The sequence below is a fragment of the Saccopteryx leptura genome, chromosome 1 (assembly GCF_036850995.1).
Source record: "Saccopteryx leptura isolate mSacLep1 chromosome 1, mSacLep1_pri_phased_curated, whole genome shotgun sequence".
In the NCBI taxonomy this organism is placed as follows: Eukaryota; Metazoa; Chordata; class Mammalia; order Chiroptera; family Emballonuridae; genus Saccopteryx; species Saccopteryx leptura.
In genome coordinates, this window is record NC_089503.1 from 293,755,937 (window position 1) to 293,781,148 (window position 25,212).

The window sequence follows — 25,212 nt, forward strand, 5'->3', positions numbered from 1 at the left end:
GACTTGAGCAAGGGGTCAGTAGCTCTGCTGGAACCCCCCAGTCAAGGCACATATGAGAAAGCGATCAATGAATAACTAAGATACTGCAACAAAGAATTGATGCTTCTCATCTCTCACTCTTCCTGTCTGTCCCTATCTGTCTCTCTCTGTGTCCCTCTCTGTCTCACACACACAGAAAAAGGAAAAGCTTGCCGTAAAACGATAAGATGGATTACTCCAGCAGCAGCCTCAGCCATCCTGTCCTCACTGTGTCTCTTGACTGCATCTTCTCTTGTGCTTACTTTAATCTTGTGTTGTTTTATAAGTTCAGTGTGGCCTAAAATTTGTGCAGGATAAAAGTCTGCAGTCATGCACAGTCCTGACCTAGGCCTTTATACTCACCACTCACTGACTCACCCAGAGCAACTTCCAGTCCTATGTGCCCAATTCTTGGTAAGTGCCCTGTACAGCTGAACCATTTTTTATCTTTTATAACCGTATTCTGACTGTACTTTTTCTGTGTTTACATATGTTTGGGCACAGCAACACTTACCATTGTGCTACAGTTGCCTACAGTATTCAATACAGCAACATGCTGTACAGGCTTGTAGCTGAGGAGAAATTGGCTAGACCACATAGTGTAGTGAACAGCAGGCTATCCCACCTAGGTTAGTATGAGGGCACTCTGTGATGTTTGCACAAGGATGCCATCGCATAAAGACACATTTCTTAGAACATATCCATATCTATCCGTCCTTAAGGGCTAAGCAGAGCATAGCTGTATTTGTACCTCTGGGCCAAGCTCTAACACAGGACCCATCGCCTGCTGAATCAAAAGAGAAAGAAGTACCAGTAAACAAATAACCACAATACATTTCTAAAAGGACTGGCCAAGAGAAAAGGCCCTGAGAGCTCAGTAGACAGGAAAGAAACTATAATCCACACTGCTGATACTTTCCCCTTGAAATGTCCTGGTTTGTTTGAGCTTCCAGGGTCAAGCCCCAAGTTAGAGAACTAATACTTCACCACCCTTCTCATTCTAATTTTTACCAACGTCATCCATCCATCAGAGATACCAATGGCAAGCCCTCAGGCTCTGAGAACAGGCAGATCTCTCAGGCAGGCAGAAAAGACTCAGTAATGGCCTGACCAGGCGGTGGTGCAGTGGATAAAGCATTGGACTGGGATGCGGAGGACCCAGGTTCTAGACCCCGAGGTTGCCAGCTTGAGCACAGGCTCATCTGGTCTGAGCAAAGCTCACCAGCTTGGACCCAAGGTCACTGGCTCGAGCAAGGGGTTACTCAGTCTGCTGTAGCCCCATGGTCAAGGCATATATGAGAAAGCAATCAATGAACAACTAAGGTGTTGCAACAAAAAACTGATGATTGGTGCTCCTTATCTCTCTCCATTCCTGTCTGTCTGTCCCTATCTATCCCTCTCTCTGACTCTCTCTCTGTCACTGTAAAAAACAAAAAAAAGACTTAGTAATGGCCTGCCTGCTAGCAAAGCCTTCAGGAAGCAGGTAATCCTGGGCCACCAGGTACCACCAGGCCCTCATTGGAGATTGCAGTCTTCTTGCCTTTTTTGCAATTATGCAGTGTGCCATGGTTTACAAAAAGTGCTTTCACAACTCACACAGGTGCTACTTCACGTTCCAGTAAGAAAGAAAAAGCCTGCCCATCAAAGGATAGCACAGTGCTAAGATGCCATTAAGGGCCCTGACCAGTTGGCTCAGCAGTAGAATGTCAGCCCTGCGTGTGGAAGTCCGGGGTTTGATTCCCAGTCAGGGCTCACAGGAGAAGCGACTATCTGCTTCTCTACCCCTCCCTCTCCTTTCTCTCTCTCTCTCTGTCTCTCTCTCCCTCCCTCCTGCAGCCATGGTTCGAATGAACAAGCAAGTTGCCTCCGAGCACTAAGGATGGCTCCAAGGCCCCTCCTCAGGCGCTAAAATAGCTCAGCTGCCAAGCAACAGAGCAGCAACCCCAGATAGGCAGAACATCAGCCCAACATGGGGTTTACCAGATGAATCCTGGTCAGGGTGCATGCAGGAGTCTGTCTCTCTGCCTCCCTGCCTCTCACTTTATTAAAAAAAAGAAAAGGAAAAAAAAATGCCATCAAGGACAACACAGTCAATTTCATAAGCATGAAAATGTGAAAGTATGAGTGTCTTAGAATCGATAAAAAAATTATTGTCCATGGGATTAGGAAGTGGGGGAGCCCCACGCCAGGACCCAGCTCTTCCACTCCCAAACCATCAATCCATTCAATCTCTGTTTTTATTGAGTGTCTACCCAAGTCAGGGACTATTTATAGTTGTTTTTATTCATGAATGCCATTTCCCCATACAAACTCAGTTAAACATTTTCTCAAATCCCTTTTTCTGATTTGTACATTACAGCTTTAAAAATGGAACATAAGGGTGGTCTAATTTGGGGCAGGGTTGGAAGAGGGGGAATGGAATTTACTTGGCAACTGCTTTATCAAGTGCACTAAACACAAAAGTGAAAATAAGAGGCTTCATTGCTTCCACCCCATCCACACCCCCTCCTGCCAGTGTCCCCTGCTCAAACCCCAGCATGGTTTCCCATCCCAACCTTGGTTAAGGCCAAGGCTAAGGTCCACACAATCTCTTTCCAGCTCATAATCTTTGACTGCTCCCTCTCTCTGCTCTGAATACTCAGAGTTGCTGGCCATGCAGGTTCCCACCTCAGGGACCAGACCTGTGCTGCTCTCTACCTGGAACGTTCTACCTGGGACAGACACGTGGCTACTCCCTCGCCTCCTTCAGGTCTCTGCTCTCCAAGGTCATTTTACCAGTGACAGTCCCTAATTACCTCTATGAAATTGCAACCCCTGCCTCTCACACCTCTCATCCTCCTTCCCTGCTTTGTTTTTCTCTCTTCGCACAATCTGGTGTGCCACACATTTTACTTCTGTCTGTGTTGAATGTCTGGCTACCATACTAGAATGCAAGTTCCATGAGGGCAGGCATCAATATTTGTGTTGTATCCCCAGTGCCTAGAACAGTGGTTCTCAACCTATCTAATGCCGTCACCCCGCAATACAGTTCCTCATGTTGCGGTGACCCCAAACCAAAAAATAATTTTGGTGGCTACTTCATAACTGTAATTTTGCTACAGTTATGATTCGGAATGTAAATACCTGATATGCATTATGTATTTTCCGATGGCTTTAGGCGACCCCGCCGGGGTGGCGACCCACAGGTTGAGAACCGCTGGCCTAGAACAACATCTGGCACAGAGCAGAAGAGCAGAGACCAAAAGACAGAAAGAAAGAGCAACTCTGCTCTTACATTTTGATCAATCCTGTTTGATCTAAGATGCATCACATTACAAATTCCAGGAATTGTTTGAGAGACAGATCAAATTAATCAATAACCTCACAGGAAGAACTGCCTCCCCCTTCACTGGTGATCAAGATGGAGGTGGGGGTATGTCTCAAAATTCAAGAGAGGAAAAACTGTGGAGAGCAAATGAGTCAGCAAAACAACTTCCAGTTTTTCTTAGCATCTGAACTTAGAAGTGGCCTGCTGGCAATGACTTTCAAGAGAGCCCTTTTCACTTACCCTCCCCAGATCAAGAAGAGCTCTGTCCTTTCGAAGGACTTAAGGGAAAGGGTGGTGCCTTTGATTTCCTGTTTTTAAATGCCTGTGCTAATAGAGCTGGTCCTGAGCAAAATGACTTTTCAACCAGATAAATACAACCAGAAGCCGCCTCTGCTGGAGGATGGCTGCCCTGGACGCAGGCCCCTAAGAAGTCCTCCACCCACCCTTTCTCTGGTGCCTGATCACTTTTATTACAAGAGATGGAAGGAGGACTCCTCAACAGCGGCTACAGCTGTCACAGGAAATTGCCAGTGTATCTGTCGCATCTGAATGCAGCTATGAAAACACCCCACTGAGGTGCAGACACTTAAACTGCCAGGGGGTCACCCCATATTGAAAATGGCTTATCCTTCAGTTACTTAATGCTGCTTCAAGGCTCATGACGGTCTCACATTTGAGACCTTCCTGACACCTCTTCAAAGGAAGTTGTAGATAGATAACATAAGAACAGCCCCTCCGGGCCCTGGCCGGTTGGCTCAGTAGTAGAGCATCGGCCTGGAGTGTAGAAGTCCCGGGTTCGATTCCCGGCCAGGACACGCAGGAGAAGCGCCCATCTGCTTCTCCACCCCGCCTCCTCTCCTTCCTCTCTGTCTCTCTCTTCCCCTCCCGCAGCCGGGGCTCCATTGGAGCAAAGATGGCCCGGGCTCTGGGGATGGCTCCTTGGCCTCTGCCCCAGGTGCTGGAGTGGCTCTGGTCGCAATGGAGCGACACCCTGGAGGGGCAGAGCATCGCCCCCTGGTGGGCTAGAGCTTCGCCCCTGGTGGGCGTGCCAGGTGGATCTCGGTTGGGCGCATGCGGGAGTCTGTCTGACTGTCTCTCCCCGTTTCCAGCTTCAGAAAAATACAAAAAAAAAAAAAAAAAAAAAAAAGAAAGAAAGAACAGCCTCTCCGGCTCCAAAACTCATTTCTTTAATTTAAAATTAAATATGTGTAAGCACACTCAGACTGATAAATCTTGCAAAGAGGGTGGGAGGGGGAGCAGAGGTACAAGTATATTCAAGTCTATAAATTGAAAAGGTTGTGGTCAAATTTTAAACTTAACAGTCACCATAATGATGTATTTTTCTAAAATACATATTATCAAATGGGGTACAAAATTCATGATGTGACCTCAACTATTTTTTCGATTTATATATTCTATAATATATAGAAAAAAGTACCAGCTGCTTCTGGGTGGTGGAATAAAGGATTATTTCCATTCTGTACTTCCTAAATTTTCTAAAATGAGCACATATTGTTATAATTAGATTAAAATTATAGTGTAGAAGTGTTTTACATTCAATGAAATCAAGTGAAACTAGAAAGGGGTAACCCAAGAAGTCCTTAAATAAAGGGTATAACCTTTCAATACATTCAACCAAAGCAAAGAAATCCCAGGAGACAGTGAAAGTAAACATATTGCAAAAGGAAAAAGAAATTGGCAATGAGAGGAAGGGAACAAGGCAACAGGCTTTCTCTTCCCCAGCTTCTGGGGGCAGGAGCTTCCGAACAAAAGCACAGGCCTCCCCTCTGGAGCAACACCAAAGGGAGGTGCAGAGGAGCGGCCTCTTCGGGGCACACAAGCAGCGTGGGGGCCCTCAGCTCCATCCAAGCCCCATTATCTGAGGAAGGCACCCAGACACTTCACAGACACACACGCTTTAACGCTTTAACGTATGAATGTACCTTCACAGGGTGCGTTCACTGAGGGACTCGAGCAGGTTACACACAGGACCAGCGTGTGGTTTCACTCTCACTGACTAAGCAAGCGGTTCACGCCAGAAAAACTGTCTGTCCTGCGGATGTGTTTCTACAGGTCACTTGGCTAAACAAGGCCAGGCTTCCCCAATACCCCGACACTGAGCAGTGCCTCGGAGACCTCACACCCCCAGGCAACAAACAGAGGCCATGGGGAATAGTCCCATCTGGTGCCTCAGGAGCTTAAACCAAATCCATGTCTCAGAGGAATTCAGAGACCAAAGTCAAGAAAGCATTCCCCACCCACCCACCCAGAGAAAGCCTGACTACTGACCAGGCCTGTTTGGCAAGGCTTGACACAACCTTCCTGAACACCAGAGAAGCCAGTCTCCTAGAGGTTAGCTACTTACTTGCTCCATGCATTCATCCAGCAAATATTTTATTGAGAACCATCAGTGTGTTGGGCACTGTGCAAAACATCAGGATTCAAATGGGGCCTACAACCTGGTCCCTGCCCTAAAAGATATTCTTGACAAACACCATTAATTCAGTGTCAAAGATCTAAAGAAAACGGCCTTCCTGACTGACAAGGCCCTTTTCTGCTGAACTCTCCAACCAAAATTCAAGGCTGAACTCGCAAGTGTACACACTACTCAAGTTTGTGAATTACAAAAGTGCAAAAGGCAATGGATGCCAGAAGAGAATCAGAAGAAAGACCCCACCACCTGGTTGATTCCTTTTTCCTTTCTGTCCCACCTCCTTCACACACCAGGTATTCACTAACCACCAATGAATCCATGTCATTTGGAATACTATTTTTCTCAGATCTAGGCATTTGAAACTCATGCCAGAGGGCTCCAAATTTTTAGCAACACAATCTGTGCCATGCTGTGCCTTCTGCCTCTCTCAGGGTTATCTGGAGAGACTAAAACTGAAGAGCCAGGGGAAAGGATCAGTGATCATCACCTTAAATCATGACCCTAAATCCTTCAAGGAAGCAAAGATTGGCTAACTTTCAAAGAAACTCAAAGGAAAAAGCGCATCAGCCATCATCAACAGTGTAGCTTAAAAAAAAAATGGGGAAAAAAGAAAATGTTTAATATGGACTTCAAAGCACACTTTATGTTCCATATAATAACCATTGACGTAGCATTTATGTGGAACCAGATGTCATTCAAAATAAAGTAGACCTTTCAATCGAGCTATTTACGATTCTATATTCGATAGAACGTATTGAAAGTAGCACTTGCTATAGGCTGGAGAAAAAATAAGAGAACACATTCATAGAGATGTGACTAATAAACAAATGCCATTTCCTGGGAGGAAGTGGAATCAGGAAGGGAAGCGAAGGCTGAGAGCAGAGAGTCAAGGACAGAGGATCGTTATCATGATGCACAGCCTTAGAAGGTTCTCCCGCTGGTCCCAAAAGACCAGACTGAAAAGGGCTAATGCCACATTCCAGTCGACTTAATATTCTACCTTGAGCTGGAAATTTTAGCAAAGTGCCAATTACAAGTTGGACATTTCTTCCCAGTGTCTCTGGCTAGAAAGGTACTTCCTAATTCTTACCCAGGAAAAGAAAAGGCCAGGATGCATGGAAACCATGGGTAATCACACTCTTAGTATTTCACTGGACAACTTAACATGCACAGAAAAGTCCAAGTGCATTCTTGCTGGAGGCCGACACTTCCCCCTCTTCCAGGCATTTCTGCAGAGAATTACCTGGCATGCTCGGGTCCAGGCAAAACTTTAAGTGGTCTAAACACATCTCCAGGGTCTAGACCAAAGCATTCAGTCCTTTGTTTAAACTGTTTGAGCATCAGTGTATTTGCACACCACCCAGTCCCCCAGCCCTCTGGGGTGGAGTCTGGCCTGGCCTCCAGGATGCCACTGTCTGTCTGGTCCTGCCCGCTACAACCACCACCTGGCAGCCGGAATGTAAGCGAGGTCCATTTTTAAATTCCCTTAAGAAGTTTCACAACCACCGGTTTGGATGAGGTGACAAACCTGCTGTAGTTTGCTGACAGGAAACTAAAAATACCCTACAGCAAACAAAAGCCATCTTTTACAAGGCTGGCTCGCATGTCCTGAGGTTACAAGGGGTGGTGTTAGACCATATCCTTGGCAGCGTAGCCGCCTGACAACGGCTCCTCGTGGGGCAGAGGGGCCATTCTGTACCCGCGCTGTCAAGGAATCTCGCAGCAGCCTGCATATTTGATGGAAAGAACAGCCTTATTCCTCCGCCGTCACCCCAAACCCAGATGAGGTGAGTTTGGGTCTGTTCAAAGTGTTAGATACACACGAAAAGAAGAGCAAGGCAAAAAACAAAACAAAACAAAAAACACAGCAAGCCCGTTTCCCTGGAAAGAAACGTGTTCCAGCTCCCTTCTCCTTGAAATTATAAAAGCAAATTATGACTGCGACTGGGCTGAGAAAGGCAACCCACAGGCGTAAAAAAAAAAAAAAAAAAAAAAGAATTCAGAGCCAATGCAGCCAGGCCTGGCCTGCTGCGGGCGGGGGACGCCCGTGGCTGGGCGGGGAGACCACGTTACCCCGGAAGCCTCCGCCGAAGGTTCTTTCTACCTGTTGGGCTTCAGAGGCGAGCTGTGAACCCCTGGCTGCTGCGCACCAGGGCGCCCGTCCCTTCCCGGATCCCAAACTTTCCTTCGCGCCCCTTGGAAAGGGAGAGCCCAGCAGATTTCAGACGTGAAAGCGTCTAAGCCACCGGGATCTGAGAGGAGAGGACTTATTCCCACACGGCCCGGAGGTCTCCGAGTGCATGGAGCCCAGGAAAGGGACGATGTAACTTGACGGTCAGCCCAGAACCCGGCCGAAGTTTCCTACAAAACTGCGGTGGCCAAGACGTGACCCAGGAGCTCCGGGCTCCCTGGCTCAGAGTGGGGGCTAGGACGGCTGGGGGGCGTGGGGAGGGGATGGCTGGAGCAGGGCCAAAGGCTCTAGCCTCAAGGTCAATGCGGATCCGGACTCCCGGGGAAAATAGCCAGAGCCAGGCCCCTTCCCCAGCCTGGTGGAGGGGCAGCGCCGGGCATCAAACCTCTCCCCACACCTGCTCAGCGCGGTGCCGAGCCCTAGACACGTGGGAGCCGAGCCCCGGGCTCTCCGGAGTTCCCGGCACACTCTACCTCGCCGGAGCGCGCACCCTTCGCCCCTGGCATCCCCACCAGGAAGGGACAACGCGTGGGGGCTCAGGGCGGCCGGCTCCCCGCTCCTCTTTCATCCTCCGATTGGGCCGGGGCGGGGGGGTGGGGGGGAGAGTTTCACTCTCTTCAAACCGACTCACCCCAGCTGCATCGCACAACCTCTACCTTTCACAGCTACCTCGCAGACTGACAGACAGAAGACACAAAGAAAAAGAAAAACACACACACACACACACACACACACACACACACACACACTAACGCCCCTCCAGGTCCCATCCTCCATCCGGAGCCAGGAAGAAGCACATCTTCCCTCTCCCTCCCCATCCCGACTCGGTGACCCGGGAAAACCCGGCAGCAAGGAGCCCCGAGGTGGCCGAGGGAGAAGAGGTAAGGATGAAAGAGGCAGAAACCAGGCGGAGCGACTGAGCGAGAGCACGAGAGAGAAGAAAATATCCAACAAAACCACGCTAACGCGCCCCCTACCTGGGTGCAACATACTTTGGAAATAGAAGATGACCAGGATAAAGGATCCCAAGCAAGTGGCCAGCACCATACGGCAAATTCTGTTCATCCTCATCACTTCCAGCAGCGCTGGCTTCATGGCTTTGTCCTGCCAATGGGGACCGGAGTGTCCGGGAGGCGCGCCCGGGGCGCAGAACGGGGACCCCGCAGCGCGGAGCGGAGTCCAGGAGGCACAGGGCAGAGCTGGGAGGGCTCGGAAGGAGGATCGGGCTGGTTCTGCAGCCGCTCTCGGAGCCCCTATCCCCGGGCTGGGGTGTGGAAGACGCTAGAGTTGCTCTGGAAGTGCCAAGATGCGTGGATCCGCCGGCTGCGCGCTCTGGATCCTCCTGCTGTTCCTCCTCGCTTCGCCGCCGCCGCCTTTGCTCCCGCCGGCGGCCGCCGCTGCCTTCGAGCCGGCCGGGCGGCTGGGGTGCGAGCGGTGATGGTGGTGCTGCCGCCGCTGCCGCTGCGCTGGCCGCTGTGGCTGTCGGACCGGCCCTCTTCCTCCTCTCCAAAGGCTACTTCATTGCGCTCGAATGATCTATATATTCCGGGGCTGGGTTTTACCAAATGCAACTCGCATCCCCCGGCTAGGGGAGGGCGCCTGCGGAGAGCCGGGAGGAGGGAGGGGCCCGAGCTTAGGGGGCGGAGCGTCGCGCTCCCCCCGCCCCTACCCGGGACTTGGTCGCGTCCAGCTGTTTCCCGGGGAGTGCGGAGTGCGCGCGACGCTCCCGCAGGGTCCCAAAAGCCCTCAGTCCCTGGCCGGCCCGGCCGCCGTCTGGAGGTTGTGTCAGCGTTTCCATGACAAAACCCGAAGGAAAAAAATACGAATAGAATCGCCTCGGTGCTGCCACCCACTCGTGCCGGCGTTTGTAAAGGAAAGTGGCGGGGAACCGATAGGGCACCGGGACCGTGTAGGGGTCTGGTGCTACGCGATGATTTAAAATCCCTGGACAGACAAGGTAGCCGGAATGTTGCCCCTGGCCCCCAGAGAGCCAGTGCCCTTTCCCGAAACTCAGAACGGGGTGGTTTCGTTTTTCTTTCAAACGATAGCCCAGCTTGAGCGACGTTTTAAGAAAGGGGTTAAAAGAGGCTGACTTCAGGTCAAGGTTAGGGAAACGGCACCACCCGCACGGGTCAGGCGGCAGATGAGCTTTCCCAGGAATTTGCCCAGAGTCTCTGACACCCACCCCCTCAACGGGGCAAAAGGGGGTTGTGGATTTTAAAACTCTGGCTCCCCCGCGGTCATTGGTACCCAAATCCAAGAACTGCTAGGAAAGCCAAACCTGCCTTATCATTGGAAGGTAAATGGGAAAATGGTGTGTTGCTTTCTTGTATTGTCTGACGTAACTTAAAATGCCCAATTCCATGTATTGAAGTTGTTTAGTAATCAATAAAGTGGATTTGGGCAAATGGTGTGGCAATCACAGGCTCACCCATCCAGTACTAACTGGAGAAACTAAGTTACTACAGACAACTTATCTACTACTACCCAGAATCCAAGATCTTGTTCTGCCCTTTGTGTTTTCTGGAAGCAGAAGTAGTCACTGGCATGTCCTTTTATTTTCCTTATAAATTTACAGTGTTTTTTAAAAGTTAAAGGATTATTTGAATTCTAACAATAATATATATACCAGGAAAAATATGTGTTATTGTAAAGACCAGCTAACTTTTGTGCCATGTTATCAAATTGTTACTACCATAACTTGATGAAATAAGACAATGTGGCTTTCAGTGCCTCTCACTCACATAATAGGCATTTGACAGATACTGATTGGATCAGACTGTAATGGGCCTGATCCTCTCAGTGCATCAGAGACACATCTTGCAAACAGATACATTCAGCAGAAACCACCTCTATAACCTCCATTCCCTTCCTCCCAGTTTCCTCCAGCAGTCACAATGTAGGGAAAAATAACCAAGTCAGCAGCCTTGCCTTTGATTACAGAAGACAATCAATTACAGCACAATATTTATGTAGCTGGTTTGTACTGCATCAATTTGTACTCACTTGTGAATGAGTGGCTTGATAAAGGCTGTGGAGCTGAACAAGCTCCAGCACAAAGTCATTCTCCAGTGATTTCCCCCACAGGAAATTGGGGGTGGGAGCTGCATACCCCCTACCCCACCTCCTAACCAAGGGAACATGGCTAGGTGAGCACTTTGCCTAGAATGGCAGGCTCATTTAACTCCTGGTTTTACAGGGCAGAGAGGGGAAGAGATTTGCTCCCAGCCACCCAGCTGTTCCACACCTTCCAGGACAGAGACCACACTCTACCTATACAAAGGCCTGCACATGCAGAAGGCAATCTGGGAAGTCACAGGGCCCAAGGAGAGGTCATTTGTAAAATGCTGGTGGGTCCTAGAGGGCTTGAGTTGGCCCACATGGTGGGGAAGGATGATGAGCCATGCCTAGCATCCATTTTTTGGCATTCTCACAATAAGGAATTGGCCCAGACATACAGTGAGGAATAAGGTTCTAACAGGTAAACTACCACCTCTTCCAAGAAGCCTGCCCTGATTTCTCAACTGAAGTATCCTTGTTTCTCCCCTATGCTCTGAGCACTAGATCCAAATACCTCCTGAGTCACTGTACCCACTAGGCTGAATTTTATTCATCTCTGTCTCTCTCTAATGGTCAGCATAGTGACTGACACCCAGTCAGTACAAATAAGACAGAGTTAAAGAGATGATTCCCTCTTGGACTAGGAAGTTAAACTGGATCATCTCCAAAGTCTGTGGTCATGGTCAGTGGTAATGGTCTGTGATTCCGTTGTACATTAGGGATGAAGGAAAAGTGGAGTTGCTGCTTTCTTTCCATTAAATCCTAAAAAAACATTGTTGTCTTTTATACATGCTACATGATAAATGTTGATCAGATAGAGGACAGTGTTGACTGATAAAACTGCGGAGAAAGGAGATTTGATATTTTGAACTTTAAAGAGAGGGAAACAGAAGCCTGCCTCTCAAATAAAGCTTTTTTTTTTTAAGATTTTATTTATTCATTATAGAGAGGGGGGAGAGAGAGAGAGAGAGAGAAGGGGGGAGGATCAGGAAGCATCAACTCCCATATGTGACTTGACCAGGCAAGCCCAGGATTTTGAACCGGCAACATCAGCGTTTCCAGGTTGATGCTTTATCCACTGCGCCACCACAGGTCAGTCCCTCAAATAAAGCTTTTTATTTCCCCAATGTAGTAGTCAGGACAGGCTGGTTATGCTGCAGTAACAAATAAGCCCTAACTTCAGTGGCTTAATGCAACCAGGGCTCACATCTCATTCCACCATATGTCTCCTGTGGGTTATCAGAGGGGCTGTGCATGTGATATAATTCAGCACAGAGGAAGCACATATCACTCTGTTCATCATTTATCAGCCAGATCTGCTCACATACTGCTCCACACCACACCCAGACCAGGAAATCAAAGAGCCTAAAATATGTGGACTACCATCTTCCTGGCTGCAACTTTCTGGTTCCTTTCGGATCTTATTTTCCCCCATTTTTCTAAATTCCATTTCACCCCAAGAGCTTCTGTGAATCGACACCATGTTCATCATGGAACTTGACTAAACCTTGGTTGATCATTAAGCATGAACCTTATTCTCCAAACTCAATAACATGAAAATGACATTAGGGCCTGTCTACAGTGTGTCTGTAGTCATGGTGCACTTTTGACCAGTCACAGGAAAGCAACAAAAAAATGATAGAAATGTGAAATCTGCACCAAATAAAAGGAAAACTCTCCCAGTTTCATATCTATTCAGTGCAGTTCGATATGGGCTCACGCACAGATTTTTTAGGGCTCCTTAGGTAGCTATCCCGTATAGCCTCTACAGACTCGTCACTGACTGATGGCCTACCAGAGCGGTGTTTCTCCACCAAACTGCCGGTTTCCTTCAACTGCTTATCCCACCGAGTAATGTTATTCCTATATGGTGGCGCTTCGTTATAAACATGCCAATATTCACATTGCACTTTGGTCACGGATTCGAATCTAGCAAGCCACAGAACACACTGAACTTTCCTCTGTACCATCCACATCTCTACTGGCATGGCCGTGGGCTGCTCCGCTGTATACACGGTGATATGTCATCATCTGCGCATGCGCACATGCTGCCACATCATCCTACAGAAACTGGGAGGATTTTCTTTTTATTTGGTGCAGATTTCACATTTCTATCGTCTTTTGTTGCTTTCCTGTGACCAGTCAAAAGTGCACCATGACTTTACAGACACACTGTACTTCAAGCATGGTGGGTGTGGCCCTGAAAAACATGTTGAGAAAAAGATCTATTTATGGTGATCTCGGATAATTCATAGAAGAATAAGTGGGTGCGGAATCCGAATTCCGGCTTGTGTGTTTCAGCAGCACTGAACAGACAGATATTCACCAAGCCCTCCAGTACCTGCAGGCTGAGTGCTACCCCATTCCTCCAGATATGCTTTCAATGCACTGTCTTGTTGAAATGTCTCAGGGCTGGCAGCCGTGGCCCTTTCTGCACTTTGTGGGGAGAGGAGTGGGTCTAGGGCACTGGTAGACAGAGAGCTCCTTAGCATCCTTGGGGGAGGGGGGCGTGTGCCCTGCCAACACCGTCTGGGGGCCCCAGACTGGCTCCTCCGAGGACTAGCTTTGCCCACTTGCATTTCTCTGTCACCTCTCGCACAAAGTACACTCAGTTAACCAGAGCATAGTAAATATTTGTGGAGTTGAATTAAAAACCATTTGTCCACAGCATGTGGAGATCTTAGGGTACAAATTTTCTACAGGTAGGTAAACCGCAGATACACAAGTAAGTTACTCATGACAGCTCTGAGAGCAGGCTTTACTTTACAGGTTTTTTACAACAGGAGGAGAAGAGAGAAATGGATGGAAGAAGAGACAGAGAAAGAGAGGGAAGTAAGAAGAGAGGGTGGGAAGAAAGTAAGAGAGGGGAGGGAGGAGGAAAGACTTACTATTTCACTATCTGATGCTGCCCTTGCTCTCCTGCCCAGTTTAGGCCCGGAGAGCCCTCTCCTTTACTCCTGAGGAAAGAGGGCTGTTGGACGTGGACCCTACCACAGGCTCCCTCCCCTGCCCACGAGGTGGCCTTGTTCACCCTCCTACCTCCATTCTCCAAGCTGTTATCCCTTTCAAGTATTTCTTAATTGGCAGCTCTTGGTCACCTCCCAGACTCCCACCCAGATGACACAGGCTCTCCAGCTACAAGCAAACCGTCTCCCTCCCCTGCCCACTGGAGCGCCCCCACTAAGCTGTGCTCAGAGTGGGAGCCACCATTTACACAGCTCTGTCCAGGCCAGCTCGTGTTCTTCACACATTTCCCCTGACCAAAACCCTCCAGGTGGGTGCCAGTATTATTCTCTTACAGAAGAGGAAACTGAGTCAGGAAAAGGTGACATAACACACCCAGGCTCACACAGTGGTGTTGGCAGATCCAAGGCCACAAAGCCAGGAACCTAACAGCAAATGGCGGTGGCTCCAGGGTCCCTTTCAGACTGTTGGTCGGACCGAAAGCTCAGACAGACCAGAGGGACCCGTGTGACCTGAGGCAGGTCACTCCACCTCTCTGAACGCTACTTTCCCCACCAATAAAATGAAGGTGGCCGCAGCTGCCTCCAGGGACAAGACGCCAGAGGGGATGCCATGGCACGCAGTGACTCTCTGGGCCCCCGCCGGCCCCTCCCAGTGCCCCTGGGACCCATCTCTCCAGGTCCCCTGCCTCTTGAGGCTCCTCTGTTACAACATTCCTTAAGCACACTCTGACATTCATGGAGCAGTAATTTACTGCAATATTTGTGTTCATGTTCCTGACTTTTTCACTTCTCCACTCCCCCTCCATTTCAGACAAGCTTTGTGCTGCCTTGCCTGAGGAATTTCATAAAGACTTTCCTGGCGGGGGGTGGGGGGTGAGGGGAGGGGGGGGATTAAAACTGTAGAAGAGATAATGCCAGGGAGAGAAGGGAAACCTTGGGGTAGATTTCTGAAGGAAGAGGTGAGTGCCCTCCCACTTTGCACTCTGGGAGACAGAGGGTCTCTGCAGTGAAAAGAAGAGGCTTGGACACGACCAGTGTGGCCAGTGCATGACCAAAAGGGCCTCTGGTGCTTTGGTGCCGGGTCTAGATTAAGATGCTGAGAATCTCTAACTGAAAACCTCACAATGTACCACTCTGATACATAATTCAAAATAGAAATCATCCCAGAGCAGAAATATGTATGAAGATAGCCAAGAAAGTTCGAATTTGTTTCTGATTTTTTTCTTCCAGCTTTATTTAAGTATAATATACTTACATAAAATTTATGCATTCTACGTATATTTTACTGAGTTTTGGCAATTGTTTGCAGGTGTATAACCTCAATCGAGAAGAATATGTTTCTCAAGTTGTCAAAACCCAATTTAAGCCCCTCCTTCATGAAGCCTTCCCTAATTATTTCAGCTGACAGAAATACCTTCCTGCCTGTAAGAATTAAGCCCCTTCTCAGCACTTCTGCGTTGTCGTATACAGCTGAGTCATTTGGTGAGCTGTTGCTCCATCTCCTAGGACCTAGGCCACACTGCTGTTGATGCTCATGCAGGTTTACTGTTGGAATCTGTTGCCACAGATCTGATGCAAAAGCACACAGCAGATGGCCCCCAGGTACCTACCAGTCAATTACCTGAGATGTTACAATGGGTGCCAGCTGCGTGCGTACCTACTGCACGTCAGACTCTGCTCAGCACATTACACCCCTCACCACTAATCCTCATATCAATCACACAAGGACAGTATGAGTGTTTCCCCTTACACTGATGACAAAACTAAGCCGCAGAAAGATTAAGGAGCTCGCTCACATTTGCACAGCTGTTCGTGCCGGTGGGAGGCAGGGTAAGAATCAAGGTTATGCGGCACCACAACCCATGCTTCTGAGTATGGACCATGTCAATCCATTCCACAGACACCTAACAGCATCTATCTCCTCTAGACTTCTCATCAAGATCATGCTTTCTCTGACGCGTGGTGGCGCAGTGGACAAAGTGTTGATCTGGCACATGGAAGTCGCAAGTTTGAAACCCTAGGCTTGCCTGGTCAAGGCACATACAGGAAGCAGCTACTATGAGCTAATGCTTTCCACTTCTCCCCCTCTCTTTCTCTCTCTCTTTCAAATTCAATTAATTTTAAATAAAAAAGATCATGCCTTGGCAAGATCAAGCTTAGAGGAGCTTGGGGGCAGAGGTCATCTGAGAGCAGGGGAGTTAGGAGGTGGGCAACAAGGGCTTTGTTAAAGGAGAGCTTTTCCACCCCTCATCTGGTTCCTGCCTTTGCACTCAGAGACTTGCTAAGTTTCAGAGACTTTCCTTCCTAAGGGTCAAATCCTGGTGACTTTGAAAAGAGGGTCTTAGCATCTTCTCTGTCCTGGTCTCCTCCTTCCCTACAAATCGTTGTTCAGATAGAAGGGAGGACATGATGAGTCTGTGTAAATGAGTGGCCCAAGATTCGCCCTTATCTTTTTTTACCCTAGGATGTAGTAGAGAACCCTGGCTCTCAAAGTTCTTTATGGCCCTCTCTCTCTGGATGAAAGGACTCACTATAAACCTAGTGACCTAAAAGTATTATGCATGACGGGGCATGAAAAGAGGGAGTTATCTAAGGATTCAGTGTTAGAGATGTTTTGCCCTAAAACAATCCCTGGTGTCATGTGGACAGCCTGAGAAATATTTGTTAAATATTTGTTCCTGAAATGTGAAACTCCTTTGTGCCAAAGGAAAATGAACATAGTGAAACTGCACATAAAAATGTAGTGATCGGCCCTGGCCGGGTGGCTCAGTGGTAGAGCGTCGGCCTGGCGTGAAGGAGTCCCGGGTTCGATTCCCGGCCAGGGCACACAGGAGAAGTGCCCATCTGCTTCTCCACCCCTCCCCCTCTCTTTCCTCTCTGTCTCTCTCTTCCCCTCCTGCAGCCAAGGCTCCATTGGAGCAAAGTTGGCCCAGGCGCTGAGGATGGCTCTGTGGCCTCTACCTCAGGCGCTAGAATGGCTCTGGTTGCAACAGAGCGATGTCCCAGATGGGCAGAGCATCGCCCCCTGGTGGGCATGCCGGGTGGATCCCGGTTGGGCGCATGTGAAAGTCTGTCTGACTGCCTCCGCGTTTCCAACTTCAGAAAAATAAAAAAATAAAAATGTAGTGAAAACATTCATTGAAAAGAAGAAAAAGGATGAAGGGTTTCACTTCTTTGCTACATATAAAGAGCTCACCTAAACAACTAAGATAATGCCGCCGTGACCCCAATAGACACACGAACAAAAACGTGGATGGGTTTTTTCACACATGCAAAAAGGGAAAATAACTTGATAACAGAATATGGGGAAATGTTAAACCTTATATTAAAGGAAGGAAATCCGAAACAAGAAGACACTTCCTAGTCTACCAAATTAGCAAAGGTTTGTGTTAAATGCCACATATCTCTTGATACTGGGAAGGGTGCAGTGAGAAGGGGACAGACAGGCTCACGTCAATGTCAGAAGCAACGGTAAACCCCCCCCCCCCGTGTCCTTTATCCCAGCCGTGGGGCACAGGCACCAAATGTGGCTGCCGGGAAAGTGTGCTGTTGAGTCAGGCACACCTAAACATCTTTAAGCCTCACTTTCCTTGTCTGCAAAGTGGGAAAGAAAAGACATATTTTTAGAATTGTTGTGAGGCCGCACAAACTGAGTCTGACCTAGCAGAGGTGTGCAGTGCAGAGTGGTGAGTGCGGGGCGGCTGATGCAGAGAGCGGGGGATCTTACTTAGTGGCGGCAGCTGCAAATCCAGTGTCCATGGTGGAGGTGGCCTCTCTGGAGGGGTTGGGTACTGTGATTTTTATGATAGTCGGCCTCCCTAATATTTTTTAGCTATTTCTCAGCACTCAAAATGCTAGCATTTTGAATTACCTGTTATCATTTCAATAAATTCCTTTTCTGCCTAAATCATAGTCCATTTCTGGTGCTGGCCCCTAAGAACCATTCAGATTATATGGTATAGATGGGGAAGCAGAACTTAGCTATAGTTGGGTCACCAATATATCTAAGAGAGTTTGGTCAATTTCCTCCCCGTGTCTGCCCCCGTTTCTGCCAGGCAATAAGCAAACGTGAGTTTTTGCTTCTTACATTGTGACCCAGCATGCCCAAATCCAATGGGAGTTGAGCGAGGAGGTGGATTAGGACCCAGGTTGCCTGTGCTCAAATTTCATATCTCTAAGTAACTGTGCGACTGTTATGAATTAATTGTGTTCCCTCAAATTCATATGTTGAAGCCCAGCCTGCAATGTGATTGTATTTGGAGATAGAGCCTTTAAGTAGGAATTAAGTTTAAATGAGGTTGTAAGGGCCAGGCCCTAATCCAATAGGACTGGCAACTGTATAAGAAGAGGAACAGACATCAGAATTCGCGCTCTCTGCAGACACACAGAGGAAAGGCCATGTGGGAACACAATGAGATGGAAGACATCTATAAGCTGAGGAGATCGTTTTCCCAGAAATCAACCTTGACAGTACCTCATTCTTGGCGTTCTAGTCTCCAGAACTATGAGAAAAATAAATGTCTACTGGTTTTGTGGTTTTTAAATTTTATTTAGAAAATTAAATTTAACAGGGTGACATTGATCAATAAGAGGACAAGAAGATAACATACAAAGGAAAGCTCATTAGGTTATCATCAGACTTCTCAGCAGAAACTCCACAAGCCAGAACAGAGTAGAGCCAAACATTCAAAGTACTGAAAGAGAGGAATTACCAGCCAAGAATACTAGATCCATCAAAGCTATCCTTCAAATATGAAGGAGAAATAAAAATTTTTGCAGACATACAGAAGCTGAGGAGATTTATCACCAGAAAACCCCCACTGCAGGAAATAAATGTCTATTGTTTAAGCTATTCAGTCAGTGATATTTATTATTGCAGCCTGAGCATACTAATAACATAGTGACTTTGGGTAAATCACTTTTTAAAGGACGTTTATTATGTTTAGTGCCACCCAACATCTTTTAGCATTCCTTATTACAAGTCCCTCCCACACAAGGTAGAAGCCAGAAGGTGCTCTCCCAGCATCCCTTGCAGCTAGGGTATGGCCTGTGACCTAGGCTTTGCCAGTGAGACGTGGGTGGTGTGTGTGGCTGGGGTGATGGCAGAGGGGTCTGGCACTTTGGAGCAGCTGCCAGGAGTTTATAGGATTCAATCCCAGGTTCATTCATGTACCAAGTGGCAGTGTATTCATTTCCTGTGTTTGCCCTGATAAAGTATCACAAACTTTTTTTTTTTTACTATTATTAAGTGAGAGGCAGGAGGCAGGCGGGCAGACAGACTCCCGCATGTGCCCCAACTGGAATCCACCCAGCAAGCCCCCCTACAGGGCGATGCTTTGCCCATCTGGGGCCGCTACTCCATTGCTTGGCAACCAAGCTATTTCAGCCCCTGACATGAGGCCATGGAGCCATTCTCAGTGTCCAGGGCCAAATTTCTCGAACCATTTGAGCCATGACTGCAGGAGAGGAGGAGAGAGAGAGAGAGAGAGAGAGAGAGAGAGAGAGAGAGAGAAGGGAGTGGGGGAGGGGTGGAGAAGCAGATGGTTGCTTCTTCTGTGTGCCCTGACCAGGACTAGAACCTGGGACTTCCACATACCAGTTCAATGCTCTACTGCTGAGCCAGCTGGCCAGGACAAAGTACCACAAACTGGATGGCTTAAAACAACAGAAGTTTATTCTCTCACAGTTCTGTAGACCAGTAGTCCAAAATCAAGATGCTGGTGGGGCAGCACTCCTTCTGAACACTCTGGGGGGGGGGGGTATCTTTTCCTCTTCTATCTTTTGTTGGCTCCAAGTGTTCTTGGCTTGTGGCTACATCATGCTAGTCTCTGCCTCTGTCTTCATTTGGCCTTCTCTGTGTCTGTGTTTTCTCCTTTTCCACCTCTTATAAAAGACACTTGTTTTTTAAAGTAAAACCCCATAGAGAATCCAGAATGATCTCACCTGGAGATCCTTAACTTAATTACATCTGCAAAGACCCTTTTTGTAAATAAGGTCACACTCATAGTTTCACTTGGATTGGGATGTGGACATGTCTTTTCAGCAGCCACCAGTGGCCCTACTACAGACAGTAATAGCAATGTCTTTACCGGAGCATTCCCCGGGAGTCTTGTTTCCTGTTGAGTAGGCATCTACCTGCTCTTCTGACCTTCCTGAGATTTCTGTGAGCTACCTAACATCCTTTAAAATATAAAAATTCTTCATAAGCTAGCAGAAGAATAGCCTTTAACCAAAAACTCTGACATTCCAAATCTCTGAAAGTCTTGACATTCCAAATCTCACTTTTCCAACTGGAAAATGCAAGGATTGATGCGTATTACTAAGTGAAAGAAGCCGATCTGAAAAGGCTTCACCCTGTATGATTCCAACAATGTAACATTCCGGAAATGACAAAACTATGAAAACAGTAAAAAGATCAGTTGTTGCCAGGGGTTGAAGGAGTGGGCAAAGGGCTGAATAGGCAGAACACGGAGAATTTTAATGGGCAGTGAGAATACTCCGTTGGACATCATAATGTTAGATACATGTCATTATACATCCACTCAGATCCATAGCATGTACAACACCAAAAGTGAACTCTAATGCAAACTGCGGACTTTGAGTGAAGATGGAGTGTCTACACAGCTTCATTAGTTCTAACAAATGTACCACTCTGGTGGGGATGTTGACAATGAGGAGGCATGGGGGGGGGGAGCAGGGACCAGGGAAATCTCTGTTCCTTCCCCTCAATTTTGCTGTGAACCTTAATGGCTCTAAAACTATATTAAAATCTTAATTTTAAAAGGACATCTTGAAATTATATTTTAAAAGATAATTTTTTTTGACAGAGACAAGAGAGACAAAGAGAGGGACAGATAGGGACAGACAGACAGGAAGAGAAAGAGATGAGAAGCATCAACTCTTTTTGGTGACACCTTAGTTGTTCATTGATTGCTTTCTCATATGTGCCTTGACCGGGGGGCTACAGCACACCAAGTGACCCCTTGCTCAGGCCAGCGACCTTGGGCTCAAGCTGGTGAGCTTTGCTCAAACCAAATGAGCCCGCGCTTAAGCCGGCGACCTCAGGGTTTTGAACCTGAGTCGTCAACATTCTATCCACTGTGCCACCGCCTGGTCAGGCTAAAAGATAATTAAAAACAAAAAAACAAAAATCAGACTAAGTAACCTTCAAGATCCCTTCCTGTTCTGACACTGGGGTGAATCTAGACTTGTCAACTGAGCTTGGTTTGTGTAGCTGAGTTAGATCAATGTCATCAACATCAGGAACTCAAACGGAGATCTTTTCAAATATAAGATCTGGCAGGGGGTGTCTTGGCCCTCAAAGAGATATTTCTCAAAATAAATAAATAAATAGATAAATAAATAAGCAAGCAAGCAGGTTGAATGATAGGTACTGATAAACAGCAATAACCTTGGAACACAAACCTTATTCTCTGGAGTCAAATTTTTAATATTCACGATGTTAAGTAATCTTGTTATGGTAATGATCAACCTAGGGCTCTGAAAATGAAATTAAGAATGCTGATCAGCAAGGGAGAGCAGCAAAGACTAATTGCACACTGCAGGGTGTGAATCTTTAGAGCAACAGGATGGAGGGATAATGCACACTTCGGAGCTCCAGACAGCACGCTTCAGAGAACACGGTGCTAGGAGTCACAAGCAGGAGTTCCCATCCCTGCTCGGCCACCAGCTGACCATGGGGCTTAAACAAGTCATTCCCCTTTTCTGGATCTCAATAGGTGCATGAGATAAAGCCCAAGAAAAGCAACATACCGATACACAAGTGTTAGTTAGGATCTCTTATGTAATAGAACTCATGTAGTAATTCTCAGCGGTAACATTCTATGGTGGGAAAGGACTCCTATTTTCTCCTTGGCTTTAATCATAAAGTCAATGTCATTTGGGCAAGAACATGGCTCCTCTTGAGTAGTACTACATTCTGCTCAATAGTGTTGAACTTCAACAAAATCAATCATCAAATAATACCATTTAGTTTACTCCTAACTAAGCAACTATATTAAGCCAAGAACATTTGGATTCACAAATCCAACTCCAACCAACATGAAAAAAAAATGGGACTTTTATTGGTTCCTATAACAGGGATCTTCAAGGGGCAAAGCTGGTTCTAGGCATGACTAGATTCAAGGTGTCAAGCTATATATTAAGGGCAATGTCTCTTCTCAGCCCTCTGCTCTGCTGACTTTGTGTCATCTTCATTCTCAGGTGACCACCACCTTCTACAGGTTCTTCAGCTCCTCATCACCAGGGAAAGTTTATGCCTCCTTCCTGACAGCTCCAGCAAGAATCTCATGCCTCATTCTGATGACCTCAACTGTGGTCATCAGCTCATACCTCACCAGTCACTAGGGCAAAGAATGCACTGTTCTCATTGGCCAGATCTGGATAACATGTCCTATCCTGGAGCCAGAAATGGAGTCAGCCCCACCCCCATCACAAGGACCAAGAGCAGTGGCAGGCTGGTTCCCTAAGAGCAACCACCGCCAAAGACCAAGTTGGATTCTGGTACAAGAAGGGATACTGGATGTATTGGTGTCTTAGTGCCTCCGTTACAAATTCCTACAAACTTAGTGGCTTAACGCAATACAAACTTATCAGCTTACATCTCTGCAGGTCACAAGTCAAAAACCAGTCTCAGGGAGCTAAAAGCAAGGTGTCAGCAGGGCTGTGTCACTTCTAGAGGCTCTGGGAAGAATCTGTTTCTCTGCCTTTTCTAGCTTCCGGAGGCCACCTGCATTCCTTAGCCTGTGGCCCTGTCCCCCATCCTCCAAGCCACAGAATAACGTCCTCCAATCTCTCCATGACTCGGACCTTCCTGCCTCCCTCTTATAAGGACCCTTGTTTATATCAGGTCTACCCAGATCATCAGAATAATCTTCCCCACCTCAAAATCCTTAACTTAGTCACATCTGCAAAGTCCCTTTTGCCAGATAAGGTAACGTACTTGCAGGTTCTATAGATTAGGATGTGGGCATCTTTGGGGGGCAGGGGGCATTATTTAGCTCACCACCCTGGATGGGAACAGATGAACAGATGATTTTTACCGCATTTGTACCTGTCCACAGAGTACAAAAGTCAGTAGAAATCTATTGCCTGCAATGAATGTCATGTCGTAAGAAGTTTGCTGAACATCAAGCCTGAAGACATAAATTCAAGTCTAAGCGCTGCCATTAACCAGCCCTCAGTTCGTTTCAGTTCCTTTATCTGTACAATGCATATACTTACCTCAATCACTGAGTTGTGACATAATACAGGGTGGGTAAATGTAAGTTTATAGCTGCGTGTACGTGAAACACAGAGCTTATTCTTACATTATTATTTATTGCATTATTTTCCATACCAAAAACTGTAAGCCTACTTTTGCCCCACCCCATATTCATAAAAACACACTTACATTGCAAAGCATCATGGGATTGAAAATTATCATTTTGGGAATGAAATGTGTGACTGTTAAACTTCATCCGCCTTTGCAGCCAGCCACACCAAGCACAGGCCACTCTCCCCGTGAGTAAGAAGGTCATTAGTCAGCTTTGAATCTTGAGTAACACTGGAAGTCAGGGTTTGCCAGAAGAGAAAAGACTTTTCTATATTTCTGTAGCTCCCACGAGTACTCGAACAAGAGCCAGGCCTGGCTGCCAGATGCCAGTCTATTCTTAATGTGAAGTTGTGGCTTTGAAGACGTGGGATGCACCTGTTCCCACCTCAGTGGGCTGTGGGAAGGAGAAGCAAAAACAAGGCAGAGGGGGCAGTTTGAATGCCAGGGTCCTATACCACCTCCTTACCTCCCTGCAAAGAAGTTCCCACGTGGCCACATCCAACACAGGGTGGGTGTGTTGGTGGAAGGATGTGTCTGGCTGGCTGCATGGCCCGCCGCACTACTCCTCACGTCCTGTGGCTCGGGATAGACGTGGCTTTGGAAAGCAAATGCCCTCCAGCAGAACCTAGAACCTACTGTGGTTCAGTGGCCACGGATCCAGGGATTGAGAACACACGGGTGAGTCTGAAGCTCCATGCAGAAAAGAGTTAACACAGATAGCTTGAGACTATTGGCCGAGTTGTCCTTGGCTGGCTTCTGGGAATTTGAATTTGAGGAGGGGTCTCACCACTCCTTGCACGGACAGGAGTGGCTTGCTGTGCCGAAACTCTGTACAAATGGTATGGTTTGCGCCGAACACCGGCCTCCCTTCTGGAAGCCTGGAATTTTGGTACGTGCTAGGCAAAGGGGACCTACAAGACTGACCCCAACCAAACCCCAGGATTCCAGGGCTCAGCAGAGCGTCCCTGATAGAAACTGAACAAATGAAGCGCATCCTGTGTGATGGCACCGGGAGGGACTCGTCCCTGGTCTCCTCTGCTGGTGGTGCTGTGTACCCACTCACGTGATCAGTCACAGTCATGAGTATCACTACATGCTGAACCCTGGAAGACCTCCTAGCTAATCTTCAAAGGTGGGGGTACCTTGCAGACCCTTGACCCAGGCCCTTTTCCCCTCCTCTGAGCTGTCACATGAGCCCTCCTGCAGGCACCTGCTGATGTCTCCAGAGAAGCAGCTGTGCGTGGAATGTGAAATACCAAGCGTTTAACTTCGGGGATCTATCAGTCATGAGGTTGTACAAGTTATTTATTGGACTAAATTTTGATTCATTCATTTATAAGAAAGCAAATTATTAGGTAATGGCATAAGACCTGTTGTCCCAAAGTGAAGGAGAAAGTTGCAGAGTTGTGAATCTGAATATCAACACCAAAATTTCTTTTCTGATTCTCATTTAAATTTCTAAACATGACAGAATTATACAAGATTTTTTAAATTGTGCATAGGTGTTTGTGTGTATATGTATATGTCTTTATGTTTAAAGATAAATGGTTGATGATAAGCTGTTCATACTGAATTAAACTGGGGGGAAAGGATGGTCTTCTTACCCTCACTACCTTTCCCTTGCACATTTAGGTGTAGTCAAACCCTGTGTTATTATTAATGGAAACTGTCCCCTTTCTCACCATTCCCATTTGTCACCTCTCTCCTACCCACTCAGTGGATGACTCTGCCATCAGGTGACAATCTGGCTGCCCCTTCCCTCATCAGCCCAGTTCCTGGGACTCCCCATCACCAGCTCCATGCTCTGATCCAGCTCCTCTCAACACTGGCCCCATCTCTCCCCACTACCAACAAAAAAACAGTGTGTGTGTGTGTGTGTGTGTGTGTGTTCATTTAACATAT

The 25,212-nt window shown here is 47.4% G+C and overlaps 1 protein-coding gene across 2 annotated transcripts in view; it reads right to left on the reverse strand.

Annotated features, from left to right (window-relative positions):
- CHST11 (carbohydrate sulfotransferase 11) overlaps nt 1-9,545 on the reverse strand; it is a 278,013-nt gene extending 268,468 nt beyond the window's left edge. Inside the window, exon 1 of one of the 2 annotated variants that reach the window (XM_066356172.1) lies at nt 8,943-9,545. In XM_066356172.1, the coding sequence (XP_066212269.1) occupies nt 8,943-9,045 (103 nt within the window). In that variant the 5' untranslated portion in view covers nt 9,046-9,545. Of the gene's footprint in view, nt 1-8,927 lie in introns of both variants that reach the window. The other variant, XM_066356163.1, reaches the window with a different exon arrangement.
- Between the last annotated feature and the right edge of the window lie 15,667 nt (nt 9,546-25,212).